Source organism: Peromyscus eremicus, chromosome 11 (genome assembly GCF_949786415.1).
Source record: "Peromyscus eremicus chromosome 11, PerEre_H2_v1, whole genome shotgun sequence".
Classification (NCBI taxonomy): domain Eukaryota; kingdom Metazoa; phylum Chordata; class Mammalia; order Rodentia; family Cricetidae; genus Peromyscus; species Peromyscus eremicus.
Window position 1 is genome coordinate 25,355,568 of NC_081427.1, and position 22,506 is coordinate 25,378,073.

General features: G+C 43.5%; 1 protein-coding gene across 1 annotated transcript in view; it reads left to right on the forward strand.

Moving 5' to 3' along the window:
* Pdzd2 (PDZ domain containing 2) overlaps positions 1–22,506 on the forward strand; it is a 222,995-nt gene that overhangs the window by 169,904 nt on the left and 30,585 nt on the right. Inside the window, exons 7-15 of the mRNA XM_059276087.1 lie at positions 4,776–4,921; positions 7,787–7,906; positions 8,064–8,178; positions 11,359–11,432; positions 11,554–11,782; positions 12,691–12,808; positions 14,909–15,041; positions 20,180–20,261; positions 21,697–21,731. Of these exons, the coding sequence (XP_059132070.1) occupies positions 4,776–4,921; positions 7,787–7,906; positions 8,064–8,178; positions 11,359–11,432; positions 11,554–11,782; positions 12,691–12,808; positions 14,909–15,041; positions 20,180–20,261; positions 21,697–21,731 (1,052 nt within the window). The remainder of the gene's footprint in view (positions 1–4,775; positions 4,922–7,786; positions 7,907–8,063; positions 8,179–11,358; positions 11,433–11,553; positions 11,783–12,690; positions 12,809–14,908; positions 15,042–20,179; positions 20,262–21,696; positions 21,732–22,506) is intronic.

Sequence of the window (22,506 nt, forward strand, 5' to 3'; positions counted from 1 at the left end):
GGATAATGCGCACATACAGGCAGCTGAGTGGCTGGGAGTCTCTGGATTGTGGTGCTAATCGAGGCATTCAGAAACAGTAGGATAAGGAGGGTGGAGACCCGGATGTAGAAGACTGGAGACCCGGAGGAGAAGAATGGGAGATTTTCCAGGCAAGGGGGGCGGGACAGACAAAAGACATTTTGGATAACTGTTTTTAATCCCCTCTCATTTGAAAGGCCTAACGTAATCTGATGGCAATAATGATTCAGTCCAGTAAAGCTTGGCAAGAGTGCATGGGGGGGGGGGGGGGACACCTCAGGCTGAGGTGGGAGGCGATGGTGTGCACAAAGTTGGGTAAACTCAGGATATTTACATCCCAGTTCTGGAAATGAGTAGAGAGAGGAACACATCCTTGACAGCCATCAGGATAGAGCAGATTTGTAGGGGAGGGTGGGAAGAGATAAAACTGGCAGCTTAATCTGCAGGCATGCTAAAGAAGCTTGGGGAATGGGCCTTTGGCCACACTGTGACCTGCTTCACTTGAAGGACATTTACATATAGGAGTTATTTATTTTTAATATGAATGTGTGTGTGTCTGTGTCTGTGCCCAAGGAGGTGAGAAAGGTGTGGACTCTCTGAAGCCGGAGTTCCAGGCATCTGTGAGCTGCCCGGCATGGGTGCAGGGAATCAAACTCTGCTCCTCTGCAAGAATAGTGTGTGCTCTAACCACTGGGCTATTTCTCCAGCCCCATACAGGAGGTTTTAATGCCATGGGATCCTCACTTGTCTGTCTTCCAGATCTGGATGTTTGTTTCATATTCTGGAATGAGTCACTGTGGTATTCGCATATCAGGTTGTTATCAGTGGATGCTACTGTGTGTGGTTTCTCTCCTGTTGATGACAAGCGCCTCCCTGTCAACCCAAAAGGAATTTTCTTCTAATAAATCTTTTTCAGATGAGTAAGCATGCCAAGAAAGATTAATCTGGCCCATGAATTACTAAGTTATGAATTATTTAAGCGTGTGTATGGGGTTCCAGCCATTTCCACCAGGGCTTTGCCTTGTCTGGCTCCAAATTGACTAAAGCAACATCGTTTGTCTTTTCACAGAACATTTTTCTAACATTCTAGCCCAAGTTTTTCTTCCTGCCTACCTCTTTTCTTGCCAGCAGGGCTCTCCTTTAATTTCAGTACTTTTGATTTATCCATGTTAACCTCTTAAGTTTGTGGTCTTTTTAAATGCAAAATTTTCCTTGGTTGCAAAGGGATTTGAGATGTTTGAAAACCTACTTCACAAAGTTGATATTGAGCTTTTGAAAAGTTAAGCCTTAAGTGACATCCATTAGCTGTATCAGCACCATATCATTATTAAGAACTCAGTAACATGTAGCTTTTAGAAATCTACCATTGTCTTGTCTTATTTCATGAAGAACTTAGAGACACTTCTAGATGGACATTGGACACCATCAAATGAGTCAATTCACAGTCTAGGAGAAATCAGTTCACTGAAGATTCAGTGTAGGAGCTGGAGAGATGGCTCTGGGGTTCAGAGCACATACTGCTCTTACCTCCGTTCAGTTCCCAGCACTCATAGAAAGTGACCTACAACAGCCCATAACTCCAGCTCCAAGGGATCCAATGGCTCTGTCTCTACAAGTACCCTCACTTATGTGCATATACCTGTACACAGACACATATTAACTAAATCTTTGAAAAACATCAATATGTGTATTCAAGCAATCACATATGTAATATAAATATTATAGTGATTTATAGCTTTATTCATATGTAACTGAGCTGTCATTTCAGATATGTATACTCTAAATCAGTGTTTTTAAATCATTACAGATTTTGTGAACATAGCTCAGTGATAGAGTGCCTAGTTTGCAACATGCATACAGTACCCCATATGTATACATATATACATGTATGTGTGTATGTGTGTGTGTGTGTATATATATATATATATTAAATTATTGCAAAAGTTTCTTAAATAGAATATAAGAGCATCAATTATAAAAGTAAAAGCTGATTTGCATTCATGCTTGCAAAATTAGTTTGGTCCACAATGGGCAACATATACAGCTATGGCCCCATGTAATTATATTGCATAGTGATATCATAACCAGTTTGAATTGTCATAGTTGACACAATCTGGAATCAACTGGAGAGATTCTAAATGAGTGATTGTGTAGATGAGGTTGGCCTCTGGGTACGCCTGTGAGAGATTTGCTTTATTGCGTTAACTCAGGTGGGAAGAGCCACCCTGAATGGGGTGGTACCATTTCATGGGCTGAGCACTAGCATGCATGCATTGTTTCTCTCTGCTCCTGACTGGATGTGGTATGACAAAGCTCCTCCCTGGGACTTCCCCACCATGATCAACTACAACCCAGAACCATGAGCTAAATAAACCCTTTCCCTAGGTTGTCAGAGTATTTATTAAAGCAACTAAATCTAGATTATATGATATCTAAAATGATAGAAAAGAAACTCTGACACCATCTTACTTTGTACAAACACATTCCTCACTCCTCAAAACACTCTGTCATTAAGCCATAAATGACTAACATCATCTTGTTAAATTATGACTTTTTTTATTTGCCAGAAAATACCATTAAGACAATATAAGACACAGATGTGGAGAAAATATTTATAATTCATAGATTCCACAAAGGATTCATAATCTCACATATTAAAATTAAAAGAAAAACTTCCTAAAAATCAATAAGAAAAATCTAATAAAAGAATGGACAGAAAATTTAAACAGACACTTTACAAAGGGACCGGCCAATGGTTATATACACAGAAGTATGAGGTCATCAGTGGAATGAAAATTGAAAACCACAGTAAGATCCCATTGTGCGCCTGGCGGTGGTGGCGCACGCCTTTAATCCCAGCACTCGGGAGGCAGAGGCAGGCGGATCTCTGTGAGTTCGAGGCCAGCCTGGTCTCCAAAGCGAGTTCCAGGAAAGGCGCAAAGCTACACAGAGAAACCCTGTCTCGAAAAACCCAAAAAAAAAAAAAAAAAAAAAGATCCCATTGTGCGCCCAGGAGAATGACTGACATTCAAGACTGATAGCAAGCAGGTGACATGGAGGAGACAGAGTCCATCCTGCAGGTAACAGCAGTGCAGAAGGAAGTGTGTCAGGAGCCAGCACCTCCACAACTACATACCCTTGGGAAGATCTTCCCTTCACAGGAGGCATGCCTGAGAATACAATAGCTGTAGCCTTGAGCAGGAGTCAGCAAGTTATAGCCCAAAGATGTATGCGTGGCCCAAAATGCTTTCTACATTTCTAGTGGGTTGTTTATAAAAAGTAATGTGTGGCAAAGCACAAAAACAAAAATGTGCTATGTATACCAACATATGCACACCACACACACACACACACACACACACACACACACACACACACACACATTACTACTGTTTCACATCTAAAGCTGGAAACAAGCCAAAGTTCTTCAATGATAGAATGCATAAAATGTGTGACTGTACAATGAAATGTTATGCAGAATGGAAAAAACCAAACTGTTGGCACATAAACAGCATGGTTGCCTCTCACAAATATGTTAAGGATAGGCAAGACGGCTGGGTGAGTAAAGATTCCTACCCATAATGCTAATGACCTGAATTCCATTCCCAGGATCTACATAGTGGGAGGAGAGAACTGACTCTGGCAAGTTGTCCCCTGACCTCTACATACACACCACAGCACGTGTGCCCCAACATGCATACGTACACAAAATAACAGTATAATACATGTTAAAAACAAGGAGCTCTCAGGTGGTGGTGGTGCACACCTTTAATCCCAGTACTCGGGAGGCAGAGGCAGATGGATCTCTGTGAGTTCAAGGCCAGCCTGGGCTACCAAGTGAGTTCCAGGAAAGGTGCAAAGCTACACAGAGAAACCCTGTCTCGAAAAACAAAAAATAAAAACAAAACAAACAAACAAAAAAGAACAAGGAGCTTTATATACAAAAAGTACATATTCATTCATATAGAGTTCAAAAAATAGAGGTGATCAGTGATATTTAGATCATTGATGTTTAGATCATGTTTAGATGTAAAGATCAGGTTACCATTGGATGAGGATCAATCAGTAAACCAGATTCTGGTTAATGTCTCTTGATCAGTGTGTTAGAGGTCCTGTGAAATTTCATTCATGTACTTTTGTGCACACTTAAGTTATACTTGACAAACATTAATAAAAAAATGTTATTTAGAAAGTCATTACTAAGGCAGGCACAGTTGTTCACACCAGTTATTTCAGCACTCAGAGGTTGGAAGTCACATAACACAAGAGAAATCTGAATTCCAAGCCAGCTTGGCTGCATAGCAAGACCTACATCAACTGTCTCTCAAAACAAAACAAAACAAAACAAAACCAGTATTGTGTGGAATAAAAACACCCACCCAGCAGTGAAGCCATGACAACCATTAAGGGATGCTCCGCCATTACTAGACCGCTGGCCCCTGGCCCCCTCACTACTTTATTGCTGTCCCCACCAGCCCTGCATCTGATTCGATGCACACATTGCCCCTTAGGAGGTGTCGTCGCTTCAGAATCTCCTGGTTTTGTTGTAGCTCAGCATCAGTTTCTTCGAACACAACAGGCTTATGGAGAACCTGGTGCTAGGGCTGGGTGAACTTGGTCCTTTGTGTATCTTTAACTCCAGACCTTCTGGAACCACACAGTGATGGTAAAGGTGATGGGTACGCCTATTGGTTCTGTTCACGTTCTTCTCATGCCTTATCAAGCCCCACCTCCTCCGCCATTTTTTTTTATTGCAGGAGGTGTCCACCGCCTAGAGTCTGTTGAGGAATATAATGAGCTGATGGTCCGCAATGGGGACCCCCGGATCAGGATGCTGGAGGTCTCCCGAGATGGCCGGAAGCACTCTCTTCCCCAGCTACTGGATTCTACTGGGACATCACAGGTTAATCCCGGGCTGTCGGGACTCTGGTTCACTCGTAGACACCATTGCTTGGTTAGAGACAAAAGTACAGATTTGCAAACCCTGTGTCTCCACAATTCTCTGTGTGTGTATATACATTTTATTTCTTTCCAAAGACCTCTATGGACCCCTGTTGAGAAGAGTTGGCCACTGATAAGGGCCATGAGTATTTGAACCTAGAGAGAGAACTAGAGCCACAGAAAGAATGTGGGGTCTACCCAGAAAGATTAGAAGGAAGCCAGCTCCAGGGTTGAAGAACGTGGGGAAATATCTCTTAATAGATCTCAGCATCTTGGTTCTCTTCACGCTGTGTGTTTTGGAACTAAGAATTGCTCTCAACTGCCAGGAGACAATGGCGTCTCGGAGTCTGTGGCAAACCATCGTTGCTTATTTAATAGGAGCATCATGTGTCAGAATATCAACTGTGTGGGTGAGTGTGAGCACGTGTGCCTACGCCATGCCCGGGGTCCTACCTGCTGGAGAGGAGTAAAGTAGGTGGTTGGCATGACAGAGCCCGTTCCCGTTGAGAACTCTGACTCTACAACCTGAACAGGGTTCCTCCTCGGTTATCTTGTCCCTGGCCCACTGGAAACTAGGGGACAGGCTCACAACCAACTTGGAAGGAGGCTCAGTCTCCAGGGAACTTGGAGGTCCTGGTACCATGAGCCAAACAAGAAATCACTAGTCGCGCCTCCCCCACCCCCACCCCACCCCACCCCCACCCCGGCCTATCAGAAAAACAGGGCCGGAAGAGGCGGTTCCAGCAGCAGTGATGTCCCTCATATCACACCTGGGGACTCAGAGGTGACAGGAGCCTAAGGGTCTTGGACCGTTATTTTTAGTGTGTTGTGGCTGCTCTTCAGGTAAAATGACTGAAACTCAAAATGGCTAGATATTTCCCTCAAGGTTACGCGTCAGACTCTCTGAAGAAAGATTAGAGGAAGATCAGGTTTTTGGTTTTTTCTGTGGCTCTTAACCCTGTGTCAAAGTGGGTGCTGATCAGGTTATTTTCTGTTAAATTCACTCCAAGGCAGATGGAGGCGAGTGAAGGGATAAGGATTTGAATAGGGTCTGTTCGAAGCCATCTAGACCAACCACAGAAAACAGCCCGGTCTGTGGCCTCCTTGGAATGACCCACTGGACCCAGGGGAGCAGAGGAAGATGAACGAGGATGGTTGTAGAACCTCGTTGTTAGAGGATGAGCGAGAAGCCAGGGTTTACTTCGGCCATGGCTGAGTCTTCACATTCAGGTCCATGTTTAGAGCCCAGAAACACCCAGGAAACTCATGCCGGGATAGAAAGTCTTACCAGAGAGTTTTCCCTTCTTCAGTTTGTCCTTTGCTTTTTCTCCCAAGTTTTACACAAACACACACACACACACACACACACACACACACACACACACACACACGCCCTTATTTCCTCCACAAAAATTGCTGCCCAGTGTAGAGTTATCCAGTAAAACTTGGTGCGTAAGTCTAAGTGGTTTGTGCCTGTAGCATCCAAGATGGCAGCTGCGTGTGTCTCAGCCCAGGAGTGCATTTTTATCTTAGTGAGCCTTAATCCAAGCCTGTAGCCACTGGTGGTCACCGAGTAGTGCATTATTAGACACCACAGGTGGACACAGTGCGGAGCGACCCCATAGAATCTTAAACGGCCACACGAGCACTCAGGCCTTGGGCTTCTGTGCGTTGCCAAGAGAGCTAACATGAAGCCGGGCTGAAGACTGGTGATCAGGGAAAGGGATCCCCCAGGGGATCATACGTGAACCTCTGTGTTCGAGGGTTGGCAAACCGCAGGCTGTGTCTGGCACGCTCTGTGGTGGTTTCAGTAAATAGGTGGTGATGCTGCCAAGCCCACATCATTTATTTAATGAGACCGAGTCCAGGCGGCCCATGTTACTGGCAGATATTCTGTCAAAACGCACAGTGTAACTCTTCTAAGCTGCCGGGGGATGCAAACTACCCCTGGCAGGGGGGAACATCTCATTCCTACATATGAATGAAGCAGACGCAAAGCAAAAACCACTTTGTGATGGCTCTTTTCTCATATGAAACATGAAATGATTTTTTTCTCCACTTGCACTATGATATCTGCACCACAGAAGACATTTGTTATTCTAAGAGAGTATCAAAGAACTAAAGACTCAATTTAGCAGTAGCCATTTAATCTCCCAATTATGTTATCAGTATGTATTTTGCTGATACACATGAATATCATGGGTGAGGGCACGGAGAGGGGGTTGAGGTTGGAGCTGCTGGCCAGCAGAGGAAAGTGTGGCTTATGGGAAAGTATTTGATTTTTTTTTTCCAAATATGGGGCATTAGAGCTGAAATGGCCGCCGTCTCTCAGCAGGGTATTTTATGTGGAAAAACAGTTGTCTGGGTTTGTGGTTTGTACTTTATAAGAAACCTGGGCTTGCTGAGTATTTTGAATGAGTAAATTAAGCTTAAAATAGTGAGTTTTCTTTTAAGCATGATTTTGAAGTGGGGGTGGGGGTGGGAGAGATTTCCACGAAGAGCCCACCCCCAGGGTGGTCAACTTTGTTCTCCTGACTCCATTCCAGAAGGATCTGTGACATATGGTTGAGGACAGAGTGACATAGGTGCCTGGGGACACTAAGCAGCACTTTGTGACGGGGCAGATATGGCAAGATAGAGCAAGGGGAGGCCCTGCTCCAGTAGTATTTAGAGTAAACTTTCTTAAAGCCAATGGACCACACATAGACCAGTGGGAAATCACTAACACAAAAGACAGCTGAGATTTTCAAAGTCTCCTTGCATGCCCAAGCCTGCAGCAGCTAAGGGTAAGTGAGAATATCTGGTCTTGCCTTGTGCTGGCTTTCAGGAATACCACATCGTGAAGAAGTCTACCCGCTCTCTGAGCACCACCCATGTGGAATCTCCATGGAGGCTCATTCGGCCATCTGTTATTTCCATCATCGGGCTGTACAAAGAGAAAGGCAAGGTGAGCTCTTTTATTTTTACATTAAAGAACTAACAAATCTGAAGAGGGATAATATAACTTCCCTGGCATTCCTTCATGTGATGCTCACAGTGTGTGGCTGGTTTTTGCAGTTAAATTCTATAGTGTCAACCTGGGTTCTTGTCCACTTTGAAAACAGGGCCTTGGCTTTAGCATTGCTGGAGGCCGAGACTGCATTCGAGGCCAGATGGGGATTTTTGTCAAGACCATTTTCCCAAACGGATCAGCCGCGGAGGATGGCAGACTCAAAGAAGGTAGGCAAAGAGTCTCTTGGTGATCTGAAGTGACAGCCTGAGTCCTTGAGATTCTATGCCCTTGCAAGATGTGACTGGATGACATGGCAGCCGAGGTCATGGTCTTGAGAGTCTAGTAGACCTGGGCTGAATCCTGCACTTCCTCATCAGGATGTTGCAGAGCCCACCTAACCCAAGGTTCACTTTCCTGGACTACTTGGAACAAACTTGAAATGTTAATGCCCACCTTGCAGCATTTTTGTTTTTATTTTTCTAAGTGTGTGTGCGCGCATGTGTGCGTGTGTGCGTGTGGGTGTGTGTGAAAAGAGATTGTTTATGGGAAGTGCCTTGATCTTTCTTGCAGACTGTCATTATTAACCATGACTACCTGGTCCTTGCTCTGATTCTCTGCCTTAAATGTCCCTCAGAATTTAATAGTCTAGTCTTACCTTAGCACTGATAGTTAAACAGAGCACTTTAATAGCTATTTAATGTCTTGCTGTTGAAATCGATACTATGTAGTTGGCTCATAATTGAACGCCTTTCCATTCTCCATAGTGTCTACCATGTTATTAGACATAAATACAACAGACAAGTGATTTGGGGTGTAAAATATCACCAAGGTTTTAAGTTACACTTTTCAAATAAAGTTTTCAAATGTTTAACTACACCTTGTATTTTCAGTCCTTTAAACATTTGCAAAGCATGTCTATGATATGTTATCTCATTAACTGTATTACAAACCTGTAGAATAGGTATTTTGGAGCAAGTCTTTTATAGGTGAAGAAACCGGCACTCAGAAATGTTCAGTAACTAGAAACCTGCTCCTCTCACTGTGTAACCCTAGCTGGCTGCAACTCCCTTTGTAGACCAAGCTGCTCTCTAACTTGCAAAGATCTGCCAGCCTCTGCCTTGTGTATGCTGGGATTAAATGCATGCATCACCACACCCAGCCATAGTAGTTCTTATAATAAAAATATTCTTCTTGTTGTGTATGTTTGCATATCTTATAAAATATTTATCTGGATTAAGACTGTTTTCTTTCATGAAGCAAAAGTGCCAGGAAGTTGTGAACATAACTTTGCATAGCACTCACCAAAGCAAGAAGCTTGTTTTCCCTCTCCCTTTTAATACGCTTCTTTTTTTAATCTTAAATTACGTTTATTTATTTGGGTATGTATGTGTGTACATACAGTTGGCTCACAGTGCGTATGTGGCTGTCAGAGAGGAGACACACAATGTGTGTCCCAGGACTCAAACTTATGTCATTAGGCTTGGCAGCAAGCTCCCTGCCCCATGGAGCCATTTCACTGGCCCAGTATCTGTCTTTCCTAGGGTGGTTATGTCAGGATATTTCTAGTTACCTTTAGAAATGATACGATTGTCCAATTCTGTTCGCCCACAGTGTCGTGGCCACTGTGTTATACAGGTTTACTTCTTTAAAAACTGGTGCAGGGAATCCGAGTGTCCTGGTTTTAGGCAGAGCTGGTAGAAGCCTTCATGTAACCATGTGATTTGACCAGGCATAATACTTCTTGGGCAAAATATTTATCTCTATCTCTCTGAGGAAAAGTTAACCCCCAGGTGCTCTTGGTATCTGGTTTCAGAGCAGTGTGAAAACCTAGCAGAGCAGTCTTAGAATGGATGTGCCATGTGTTCACTTGATTGAAATTCATCCTGTAAGGTTGGTAGAATGAAGGAAAATAGAGGAGGGAAAATCAATCATTATGAAAGGTTAATAGTGGATGATTCTCCTAAATACTATTTTTTCATATGTGTTCATTTATGGGAAATGTAAGTTGCTGGGCTGGATTTCCAGCCTGTTGAGTGATACGCCTTAAAAGCTCTCCTATAAATTATAAGCTCACGAGTAACTATTTCAGTGTTTCTGTCCTGCGCCCATGTAAATACAACCTTCAGTCATCATTGATAATTGGCGATTTTTAGAGGGAGATCGTTTCCCTTACAGTGCGGCTTGTGCAGTTGTGTTAAAGAGAATGCGTGGGGCATTGCTGCATTTCTGTATGCACGGCATGCTCTGAGATGAGCTGTCTGGAGTGAACATGTGTGGTTTCCTGCTGTTTGAGCTGTCTTGTTGTACAGAGTCTCTCTCCCCCCCTGCACTGCCAGGCAGAGTCTGTCTGAAAACTAGGACATCTTTTGGTGTTTGATGAGCTGTTATTCCAAAACACAGCCCATGTCACACAAGTTCTCAGAAGCCAAAAGGGTGTCCACCTGCTCGGACATCCCCAGAAGGCACTATAGATTGTCACAGTGTTGGAGGTGAGAAGTTATCTGAGTTATTTAGAAGCAAGTGGGCACTCTCCACCACCTAGCATGCCTCTGCTGTCATTTTGGCATCAACCTGCAGTGATCTCTGAGGCGGAAGTCTTGCCAGCCTACAGACGGAGCCCTGGGACCTGCCCCAATAGACTAGACATCCAAACTATGTCTGGAAGTGGGGCTATCAATTCTCAGTCATATCTCAGCAAGATTTTTCTCTACTATTGATTGAAACCCTATTCCATGTCATGTTGCGTCTCTGGACTTAGGTAGCTCGTCTTTCTGCAGATAGGGGAGTGGCTTCCCAAGTGTGCCTATGCCCATGCTTTCTTGTCAGTAGGTTTGTGTTTTTAAACAAGACAATTTAAAACCTGAAACTTAAGTTCAGTCTCTGAGCATAAGACATTTCTTGTCAAAGGTGCCAATGGTTAATAATCAGGTCTTCAAGTTTTCCATGGTTGGTTGGTTGGTTGATATTTTATACTCTTTTTTTGTATTTGCGTGTGTTGTTGCTTTTGTTGATTGATTGGTTAGCTTAGCTTGGGATTCTGTTTTGTTTGTTGTTTTGGTAGTGGGTTTTGGTTGGTTGGTTGGTTGTCAGTTGGTTTGGGCGGTGTTTTAAGTTCAGCTAGCCTTGATCCTCCTGCCTCTGCCTATCCAAAGCTGGGAACCCAGGTGTGCCCTACCAAATCCAGCCCCACAGTTGTTTAATTAAATATTGATTATAGAATTATTGTTGAATAATATGAGTGGTTTTTTCACGTGTATTATCCCATTTCGGGACATTCCTAGGAGCTAAGTTAGTTAAAATGGATCAAAACCATAAGAGTTATATTCGTAGGGTATGCCACTGTGGTTCGAGCCAAGTAGAGTCCAGTAAATTAAAGCTCAATGTTCTTCCTTGTGTTTGGTCACCAGGAGATGAAATCCTAGATGTAAATGGTATACCAATAAAGGGCTTGACGTTTCAAGAGGCCATTCACACCTTCAAGGTAACAGTGTCCCCTTGGGTCTCCTTTGTCCTCTTCCTTCTCTTCCCGTCTACCCCTCTGGGTTTTGCCTATTTGCTGCAAGAGCAACCTGACTGTTTCCACCCACCTACTTGTCTTGCAGCAAATCCGAAGTGGGTTGTTTGTCCTCACGGTGCGCACGAAGTTACTCAGCCCCAGCCTCACGCCATGCTCCACTCCCACACACATGAGCAGGTCGAGCTCCCCAAGCTTCAACACCGGTGGGGGACCCCCAGCAGGAGGAGGCGCTGATGAAGGCGGTTCCTCCTCCCTGGGGCGGAAGGCTCCTGGGCCCAAGGACAGGATTGTCATGGAAGTCACACTCAACAAAGGTATCGCTAAGGGCTAACTGCTCCTCACGCCCCTGCTTTCCCCTGAACAGCGGCCCAGGATCTGTTCTAGCACTCATTCTTTAAGTCAGTCCTTTGGAATCACCTACCGTTGGCAGAGATGCTGCTCTCCAACCGGCCCGGAGTCGTCAAAGGAGAGATGTTTAATCATTTTACAAAAGGGAGGAGAAGTCGCCAATAACAGTCTTTAAAGTTTTCCCAAGATGAATCACCATGTGTTAGGGACTTGTGTTAAAATGAGTAGTTTAAATCTAGTCGTTTTTATTTATTTATTTTTTTATGTATATGAGTGATCTACCTGCATGCACACATTTATGCCAGAAGAGGGCATCAGACCCTACTATAGATGGTCGTGAGCCACCATGAGGGTGCTGGGAATTGAACTCAGGACCTCTGGAAGGGCAGCCAGTGCTCTTAACTGCTGAGCCATCTCTCCAGCCCCTGTAAGTCTAGCCTTCTAAAATGGTAAAGAAAGTCAAAAATAAGTCAACATTAGTAACTACAAATCACAGGTTCTCAGCAAATCCTACTGCTTTTTCTCATTTCTCCCATCTCCCACTAGTACTTACTGTAACAAATAAATAAATAAATAAATCCACAATTATAAATAACCAAGAAATTAGTTAAAAGCCAAACAATTCTAAAAGTTTATATTCAGGATGGAAATATTAGTGATTCTCCAGCTAGTTCCAGAGCAGAGCTGAGGAAGTTCCTCAGACTAAGCAGAGAGAACGTGAGATAACTTGTAAAGCAGGACTGACACTCTGCGTCTGGACCAAACTAAAAGCTCGTGTCTGTTGTCATCCGTTAACACTGCGTGAATTGCGCGCACGTTTTCTGGTTCCCGTGTAACACTTGCTCCTGTCGTCTTTGTGCCATGCCTCTCCCAGAGCCAAGAGTTGGATTAGGCATCGGTGCCTGCTGCTTGGCCTTGGAAAACAGCCCTCCGGGTATCTACATTCACAGCCTGGCCCCTGGATCAGTGGCCAAGATGGAGAGCAACCTGAGGTCAGTTACATCCCCGGCATTGTACTGGTGTGGTCTTGAGTTGTGATGGCACACATTAATATTTGCTTAGACAGACACAGACAGGGACAGAGAAAGACATACAGCCCAGGCTGGCTTTGAACTTACTATATAGCCAAGGATGACTTTCATCTTCTGATCCCCCTGCCTCTACCTCCCTAATGCTGCGATTATGGGTGTGCTCCACTGTGCCCATCTGGTCTACTTAACTTTTTCTGTGGAATTCAACATCTTTGACATTCTTTCTAATAATATAGCCAAGACTAAAGTTAATAACATCTCAAAGACGGAAAAAAAAGCTCATATGAATCAAATTTGGTTGAATTTTGGACTTTGAATCTTGGTTTCTGTGGTGGTTTTTAACGGTTAACTTGACACACTCTAGAATCACCTGAGAGTCTCAATGAGAGATTGTCTAGACCAGGTTGGCCTGCGGGCATGTCTTCCGGGGATGGGATTGTTTTATCTTACGTTAATTGTGGTGGGAAGGCTGCCCACTAAGGGCGGCGCACCATTCTCTAGGAAAGGGATTCTGAATTGTAGAAGAGCAGAGAAAGCAAACCAAGTGTGTGCTCTCGACTGTCGATACGGCTAGAAGCTTCAAGTCCCTGTGCCTTGACTTCCCCAGAGTGATGGAGTACAACCTGGAGTTGTGAGCTACATAAGTCACAGGTTGCCTTTGTCATGGTATTTTATCACAGCCACAGACAACAAAGTGAAAACAGCCTGCCTACCTGCTTTGTTTCATTGGACTCAGAAGTCCAATGTTAGAGTTTTGACAAAATAGAACTCTACGCAGATTGTCTGTGGCTATTTCAACATACTCTTTCACTTGGTGTTCACTCACGCAAACTTCATCCTATAACCTGGAACTACGTCTACGACTGGATGCCAAAGAGCCCTGAAATCACGTGCACGTGGGAGGTCCTGGTATTAGTTTGTGAGCTTTTTCAAGTGTTTTCATTGCCGTTTGAGTGATGACGACTGAAGTCACGGTCTGTTGTCTAAAACTGGACCATCAGATTTCTTCACTCAGACAGCTGAGTTGTATAATCAGCGTTCTGTATACACAGGAAATCTTAATATTCTTTTATACAGTAATTGCAGTGGTTAGTGCCCACCTAAATATCACAAAAATGTGCACATGTTACACAAAGCACTCTGTCCAAACAGTATCACCTTTCTCCCCATAAGCATCTAAGTCCTTTGGCAGTTGAAGAATTGTCAAAACAGCATTCATTGGTTGCCATTCTGGAGGCTGTGTTAATAGATTATATTACATTTTTCGTTAATCATCAGAGTGAATTTCCATATTAAAAAAAACTTAGCAAATCATCCAAAGTACATTAAAGAAAATATACTTTTAGAACCCAAGGGAAAAAAATCCTTTAATGACATCCCAAGTTGATGTTTCTTTCTTGAACAGTTCCATATGCCTGGGGCGAGCCAAATGAACATTCCTCAAACCCCGTGTAAAGGGGTCTTTGTTCTCTGCTGCCGAGCCCTCTACCGATAATTTCAAGTCAAAATAGGCAACTTGTCCTAAATTTCTCATTTGTTCAAATTTGAAATATTTTTACAAAATCTTAGGTAACCTTGGAGCTTCAGATGTTTCCTCCTTTGACTATATTACAATAATCATTTCAAGATGGTAGAGAGAAATCTGAAGATGGTGGTGGTCAAGAGGCTACTGTATGATAATCACACAGACCTGAGATAACCCGAGTGTGCCGTATCTGGGTGCTCTCTGTGAGTCTCCTATTTGAAAGGAATACTCAAACCTATCTGAAGTGGTATTATATAAACTACTTGGTGTAGGACCTCACATACAGTAGGTGCTCAATAAGTGGTTCCCTTCATTGTTGTCTTTTTATCAGTTTTACTTAAGCTTAATATTTCTGATAGTGACCTTGGTCAATTTAAAATGTGATGTTTATATGAATGGATTGCTTTATACCATTATGCTTCTTTTGAAGTATTCAGAAAAGATTTCATATTCTAAACCCCTTCCTAAAAGAAAGCTGTCTTAGCTTTTAAAATTCTGACTGTTGCCACAATGTGTTATTGTGTCTTCCACTCTAGCCGGGGCGACCAAATCCTGGAAGTGAACTCTGTGAATGTGCGCCATGCAGCCTTAAGCAAAGTACATGCCATCTTGAGTAAATGCCCACCAGGACCCGTTCGCCTGGTCATCGGCCGACACCCTAATCCAAAGGTGAGGGATTTGACCCTGCTTTGAGTATGGGACAGTGGTTTGGCTGCTTGTTCAGCCAATGACAGCATTCACACCTGAGTTTGTCTGCTTCAGTGAGAGAGTTCCCCCGCCAGGGTTGTGTGTCAGTCAGTGACTGATGTACACAGGAAGTAAATCTTGGAGACAGACTTCATCTTCACTCTAGAAAATTGTGTTGGAAAATATTGTCAAGGTTATTTGGTGAATTTACAATCTGATCTCATGGAAAGTAGGACTCTGAGTAACCCCCATGGCTGGTTAGCTGCTGGTAATATACTTAATACCTACATCAAGAAATCTGAACATGCCAGACTAGATCATCTCTGTAACCCTCTGAGATTTGAGATAGGAAGTCTTAGGGGTGGAGATGGTTCCATGAATAAAGCAATTGCCATAATGTGAAATTCATTACCTAATGGTTCACTGAGCTACCACGGGGGAGAAGGCAATGGCAGCATCCCAGAGCTACACAGATGGATGAGATTGTAGTCTCCTAAGGAGGGGCTCTTAGCCTGAAGTCCGTGGAGTCTTAGGAAGACTTCACAAATTACACCCATTTGGGAGCATATTTGTGTTTGTGAGTGGCAGTCAATAACTTATGTCCGACTTTTCAGTCACCCATGCCCCCAAAAGACAGCTGTTCGGTTAAGGCATGATAATGTTAAGACAGATGAAAGAACGGAACTATTTTAAAGGGATGTCTCCCCCTGATCTGAACAGATGCTTCTGTCATTAAGATCTAAGAGCTCACTAAGTTAAAAAAAAGAAAAAGAAAAAAAGAAATCACTTTTTCAACTTTTGACCCATAGAGACTGTTTGGTCATCTCTCTTCTGTACAGTTGCTTTCAAATGTTTTAAGTAAACCACAGATACTTCACCAAGTTCAATTCAACCTGCCGTATAAAATAGTATTTGCAGACTATATTACTCAATGTAAAAAAATTTAGTTTCCAAAAATCATGACCAGATTGTATTTAAACTCAAAAGGCTCAAAACAGTAGCTTTTCCTGATATGCAGCACATTAAATGTGGTATCTCCTTTCATGCAGGACACTGCCCAGCATGCTGTAGTTGACCTAACGCCCCCACCCCTCACATTAGAATGTCAGCCGATGGCCAAGGCCTACCTGGCTCCCAGCGTCACATGGGTGGTGATTTGGTCAGAATCTGCTTCATCTCAGCCCAAAAGCCATTCTGCCAACACGACCCATATCAAAACACTATTTCAGTGCAAAGCCTAATCATCCACATGGATGGGTGGTCAACACGACCCATATCAAAACACTATTTCAGTGCAAAGCCTAATCATCCACATGGATGGGTGGTCAACACGACCCATATCAAAACACTACTTCAGTGCAAAGCCTAATCATCCACATGGATGGGTGGTCTGAGGCCCCCACTGAACACACAAATGGATTCGTTTTCCCAGCCACAGTACAACGGCCTGGGATATGCTGGAGATGTGTCCAGCAAAACCACACTTGAGTACTGGACCGGTTTTCATGTTTCTTCCTAGGTACACATGATGTTCTTGGCTGTCACATGATACTATATTTTTCTTCTGGTCAAGATTCCATCTTTGATTTAATGTATTTTTGTACCACTAATTCAGCACTCGTTGCCAGGAGGACGTTTTGATACAGAATATATGCGCCGCCTTAGTTTTTGTGTGGTTCCAGAAAAAATAGCACAGCACTTTCTCCTCTCCTGTGTCTCAGGATGTGTGGGGCAGTGGCTGCCCAGCTGGGCTACTCAAACCCTCCAGGTCTAGACGGCAAAGTTTTGAACTTGTTAGGAGAGCAGCTTCCCGCTTATGTTGGGTAGAAAGAAAGGTTGAGGTGGGGGAGTAACAGAAATCGGCTTTTCTCCCACTTAGAAAAACAGTTACAAATATTGAAAGTCTTATTTTCAAGAAAAACACCATCATTGATGCTGACATTTTCCCTGGCTCATTCGAACTGTTATATTTTGCTTTGTGGAAGGGTGTGTGCATGTGCCAGCCCACGTACATAAGTGTGTTATTTTACTTCCTCTGAGCTCCACTCTGAAGTATTACATAAAGGTCATGGTGTGATTGTGATTCATCTATTAGGGAAAACCCTGTATTTATTTATTAAGACAAATCCATATTCTTATCCAAATAGGATTTATGTTAAATATTATTTTAGTATACAAAATTACCATCCTACATTTAAAACATTCTTACCTTTGAAACAGAAACTGAATGTATTAATTATCTTTTGAAATAGGATCATAGTTTGGTATACATCAAGCTTTATATATCAAATTTCCCATGAAGTGACAGTTGAGGATAATGATTAGGAACCCAGGAAATGACTCAATGGGTCAGATGCCTACTGTACAATCACAAGGACTGATTTCAGATTCCCACCAGCCATGTAAAAGCCAAGTATGGCAGCGCACCTCTGTAAACCAGATGTTGAGAAGGTGGTGGGACTAGATGGGCCCCTGGAATGACATCACTCATCCTAGCCAATCATTGAGCTCTGGGTCCAGTGAGAGACCCTGTCTCAAAAATAAGATAAAGTGGGCTGGAGAGATGGGTCGGCAGTTAAGAGCACTGATTGCTCTTCCAGGGGACCCACATGGCAGCTAACAACATGATCTGTAACTCTAAGATCTGACACCCTTACACAGACATACATGCTGGCAAAACACCAATGCACATAAAAATAAATAAATAAATAAATTATAAAAAAAATTAAGATAAAGTGATAGAGGAAGACATGCAGTATCAACATCTGGCCTCCACATGGACATACATGTGCACACTCACAGAAATTTTTTTTTCTTTTTGGTTTTTTTGAGACGGGGTTTCTCTGTGTAGCTCTGGCTGTCCTGGAACTCACTCTGTAGACAATGCTGGCCTTGAACTCAGAGAGATCTGTCTGTCTCTGCCTCCCAGGTGCTGGGATTAAAGGCGTATGCCACCAACACCCAGCCCGCGGAAATATTTTTATATCAGAATAAATTGAAACTTTTTTAAGGAACAGGAGAACAATGGGGAAAGAATTCCCGGGATGTACCACTGTATTAATAAATACAGAAAGAATAGAAGGAATTCAAAAATCTTTTTTTTTTTAAATTTTATAGTAATGATTATTTCAGCAAAAATAATAAGTAATGCTAAAGTGAAAGATGCCAAGAAGAGACCCGGTACTCTGTATGCTAACTAATTAAAGTTCATACTGTACATACAGACACTCTATAACACACATATGGGTGCAGGGCACTTCCAGAGTCTCACACTGTCTCCATACAGATCGCTCACTGATGACAAGCATCCCATCGTAACTAAGAGGTGAAAGCCACCATATCCAGTTGTGGAGTGCATGGCCCCCTGAGTGACCGACAGGGAACTGTTTCTGTAGCCTTTCTGAATAAACAGACAGCACAGAGTCTGAAGCTAAGAGTGAGGCAGCCCTCGATGTTTCTGGGCTCCATCCAGACACTAGGATCTTGAAAGACAAAAGACTCGGGACAGGTTCAGATTTTAGAAGGCGGAAGAACTTGGGAGGCAAAGGCAGGCAGATCTCTGTGAGTTCAGGGCCAGCCTGGTCTACAGAGTGAGTTCCAGGACATCCAGAGCTACATAGTGAGACCTTGTCTCCGAGGAAAAAAACAGCTGGAGACACATGGCAGCTGGGTCCTGGATGGCCAGAGTCAATCTTCCTATAAAGCAGAGAACCTGGGATGCAGGGATTCACAGCAGGTCTAAAACAAGTTCAGTGACATGACACCAGAGTGTAAATCCTTTATGTTACTGTGAACATTTAGTGCAGGAGGAAGTCGGGAGGAAAGTCCTTGCCTCTGCACAGGCTAGCATCACACTTGGGGAGCTCGTTACAGCCTATAGATACCTTTGAGTAGGACTTCAGAGGCATGAGGTTAGAGTGACAGCCGAAGCTGGCCTATGGCATGTAAGCTACACCATCGGTCTGTCTTTCCTGCTCAGTCAGAAGCCCCACCGTGATTCCATGGAGCAGCTTTGTTATCAGGAGATTTGTAATGACATACTTAGAAGCAAAAGATCATCACATCTGCGACTTGCAGATGATTTAGCAACAAGAGAAGGAATACTGTGAATGTGGTGAGGTGTTAAAAGTTAATGAATTTAGGAGACTGGAGAGATGGCTCAGTGGTTAGGAGCATTAGTTGCTCTCGCAGATGGCCCAGGTTTGGTTTCCATGCATGCACAGAACTGTCTGTAACTCCAGTTCTAGGGGATCCAATGCTCTCTTCTGATTTGTGGGCATTAGGCACGCACATGGTGTACATACACACATGCAGGCAAAGCATCCATATGCGTAAAATGAGTAAATTTAAAAAAAAAACAGTGAATTTGGACAAATAGTACAGTAGTCTTATGCGGTTCTTGCCTATTTTATAGGTTTTTGTTAGAACAAGTTTTTTAATTTACATTTTTATTTTGGTGTAGGTGTGTATGTATACATGCCAAGGCGCACGTGTGGAGATCACAGGCCAACTTGTAGTAGTAGATTCTCTCCTTCCACCACACTGGTCCCAAGACTTGAACCCATTCTCTTAGGCCTTTGGCAGGCACCTTTACCTACAAACCATCTTGCCACCCCAAGGTTTTTCCTATGTCTGTTCTTAATTTTTTAATTGCATTTGTTTATTTTGTGTATATGTGTGCATGTGTGTATGGGTGTGGGCATGTGTTTACCAAGGTACTGTGGAGAAGTCAGAGAACAACTTTCAGGAGTCAATTATCTTCCATCATGAGGCTCCTGGGGATTGAACTCAGGTCATCAGCCTTGGCAACAGTCTCCTTTACCTGCTGAGCCATATCACTGGCCTGACCTTAAGTTCTTTAAGAAGGATGAGAACTACGTGTTCTAGAGAGGGACAGATGCAGCTAATTTGGTAATCATAGCATATAAGGGCAACTCGGGACCAGTTGGTGGTCTTGTGTATACACTGAAGCAACCCACCAACCAGCTGGACTTATGTGCTCCAAGTTACTGCTTCTAAGGCGTTCCCAGTCTCTGACCCTCTTCTGGTCCTAGCTACTTTTATTGGGAGGAAAATAAATACATAAAAACATCTAATTTGTGCTTTCTGCTGAAAACCAGGTTTCCGAACAGGAAATGGATGAAGTGATAGCACGCAGCACTTACCAGGAGAGCAAAGAAGCCAACTCCTCGCCTGGCTTAGGTATGGTAGTGGCACAGTCTCATTCACCACTGAGAAGAGGGTCTCCAAATTCTCTCGGGAACTCCGCATGCCGTCACCTAGGATTCTCTGTAATTACTAGGGCTAGCGGCAGTTGCTGTCAGACAGAGTCTGCGCTTTCTCTTGGGTCCTTCTTTTGATTTCTGCAGTTATTTAATGTGTTTCATTAAAGGCTTAATCATGCATGCTGCTTTTATGACTTTTATATAATTTGAAGAAGGAAGTTAACAGGTAGAGGAGATTTGACACCAAAATGTGAGTAATTTGGTGTACAGAGTATCATCCACCCAAATGCTGAGGTCTCTTTATATGGATTTAATCCATACTTTATATGGATTTAAAAGTTCCAATACAAACTGCCTCCAGTTTGCTATGGGAGGCAGCCAAACTCTTGAGTTTTTCTTGTTCTTTGGAAATTTTCAGTCAGGAAAGGGCTGCGATTGTCCTCGGCATTTCTTATCAATTTAAAGCATTATATCAAGTTTTAAAACAGTTTCCTTAGTGAGGAGACCCAGGAGGAACTCTACAGACATTGCCCAGTTGGTTAGAGACTTCTCTGACATTCAGATTGATCCCCTGGAAAAAGAGGGACTCGGAGATATGAGTTACTGGATGTCAAAGGAAAAGAAACGGGATTTGGGACAACCGTGAAATCCCTGATGATTTGCATCCATAATTAATATATTTAAAGTGGACGAAGCCATAATGGGCTCTTTATTCAGCCTGAACGCTGGGTTCTCTTATCCCAACATTTCTACTTGAACAGTCAGTAAAGATCTTTTTTTTTTTTTTTTTTAAGCCGGAATTCTCATGCCCTAAATCTCTTTTGCCTGTGACATGTAATTTAAAGTCTACAGGCTGAGCTCTTCACCCTGCAGCTAAAAAGTAAGATCGACATTCAGCCACTTCCTTAGCTCTTTTAGGGGTTTCCTGGATGGGGCTCAGTGGTTCATTCATCCTTCTGGCTGTTCACCAAACATCACTGAGTACTTAGCAGACAGCAGGTGTAGTGTGCAGGCAAGACTCAGTGGGCTGTTGAGCAGTGGAAAAGGGGAAATACAAAGACCCACTCAACCATTAAACTGTCCTGTGTGCACAGACATTGAGGTATGAGCCAGATAAGACACTCGGTGGTATCACGGAGGAGGAGTCATACCCAGGGTCCTTCAGCGTGAGCATAGTCTGGAGGGAGGGAGGGAGGCGGGGTGGGAGGGGGTGGACAGGTACCCAGGTAGACTAGATGAGAGGGTAGCTACCCAGGTAGGCTGCATACATGCATCTACCTATGCATGTCACACATTAGTGACACCCAGGCAAAGGACAGTTTTGTTGAATATGCCTGGTTTCTCCTTTTTTTGAGCCTGCTTGTGACTTGAGGTTCATCAGACTAATGGTTTTGTGAATCCCTCCGACACAGGTACCCCCTTGAAGAGTCCATCTCTTGCCAAAAAGGTGAGTCAAAATGCACTCGGGGACCACAAACCAATTTTTAGAGGCTTCTCAGTCAAGTCCCAGATCCTAGCACTTATTTCTGCAAGTGAATCTTTTGGCCACTTTTATACAAGGAAGTGGCAATGACACTCATCTGAGAAACCAGGTGTGTTTCTCTTCGTAAGTATTCATCCAAGAAAAGAGCAGAGCAGAAAAGTAAAAGCCACGGACCTTTCCAACTGTTCCCTACGAAATAAAGATCGCCTGGGTTGGGGACAGCCTGCAGCTGTCAGGACACTCTGGGGCATTCCTCAGTCCCACTGGGTCAGGAGTCACACTGGGCAGCCCCCCACGCCACCCCACCGCACCCCACTGCAGCCCAGCCCACCGCCAGGTGTTTCCTCAGTTAGCTGGGCCACATAGCTTAGTTCTTCACTCTTTTCCTATCCCTTCTCACACTGGTTTGGTGTTGGTTTTGCTAAGATGATTGATAAACTGCTATTATTGTGGGGTCTGGAAAGATGGCTCAGCAGTAAAGAGCACTGACTGCTCTACCAGAGGACCTGGGTTCAATTCCCAGGACCCACATGGCAGCTCACAGCTGTATATCACTCCCGTTCCAGGGGATCCAAGACCCTCACACAGACATATGTGCAAGCAAAACACCAATGCACATAAAATAAAAATAAATGAGTAAATAATTGTTTTAAAAACCTACTATTGTGGTTTTTCTGATCATGGCTAAAAGATACCCCCTCCATCTAAAATGAGTATCTGCCCGTGTTTTGATGTATTG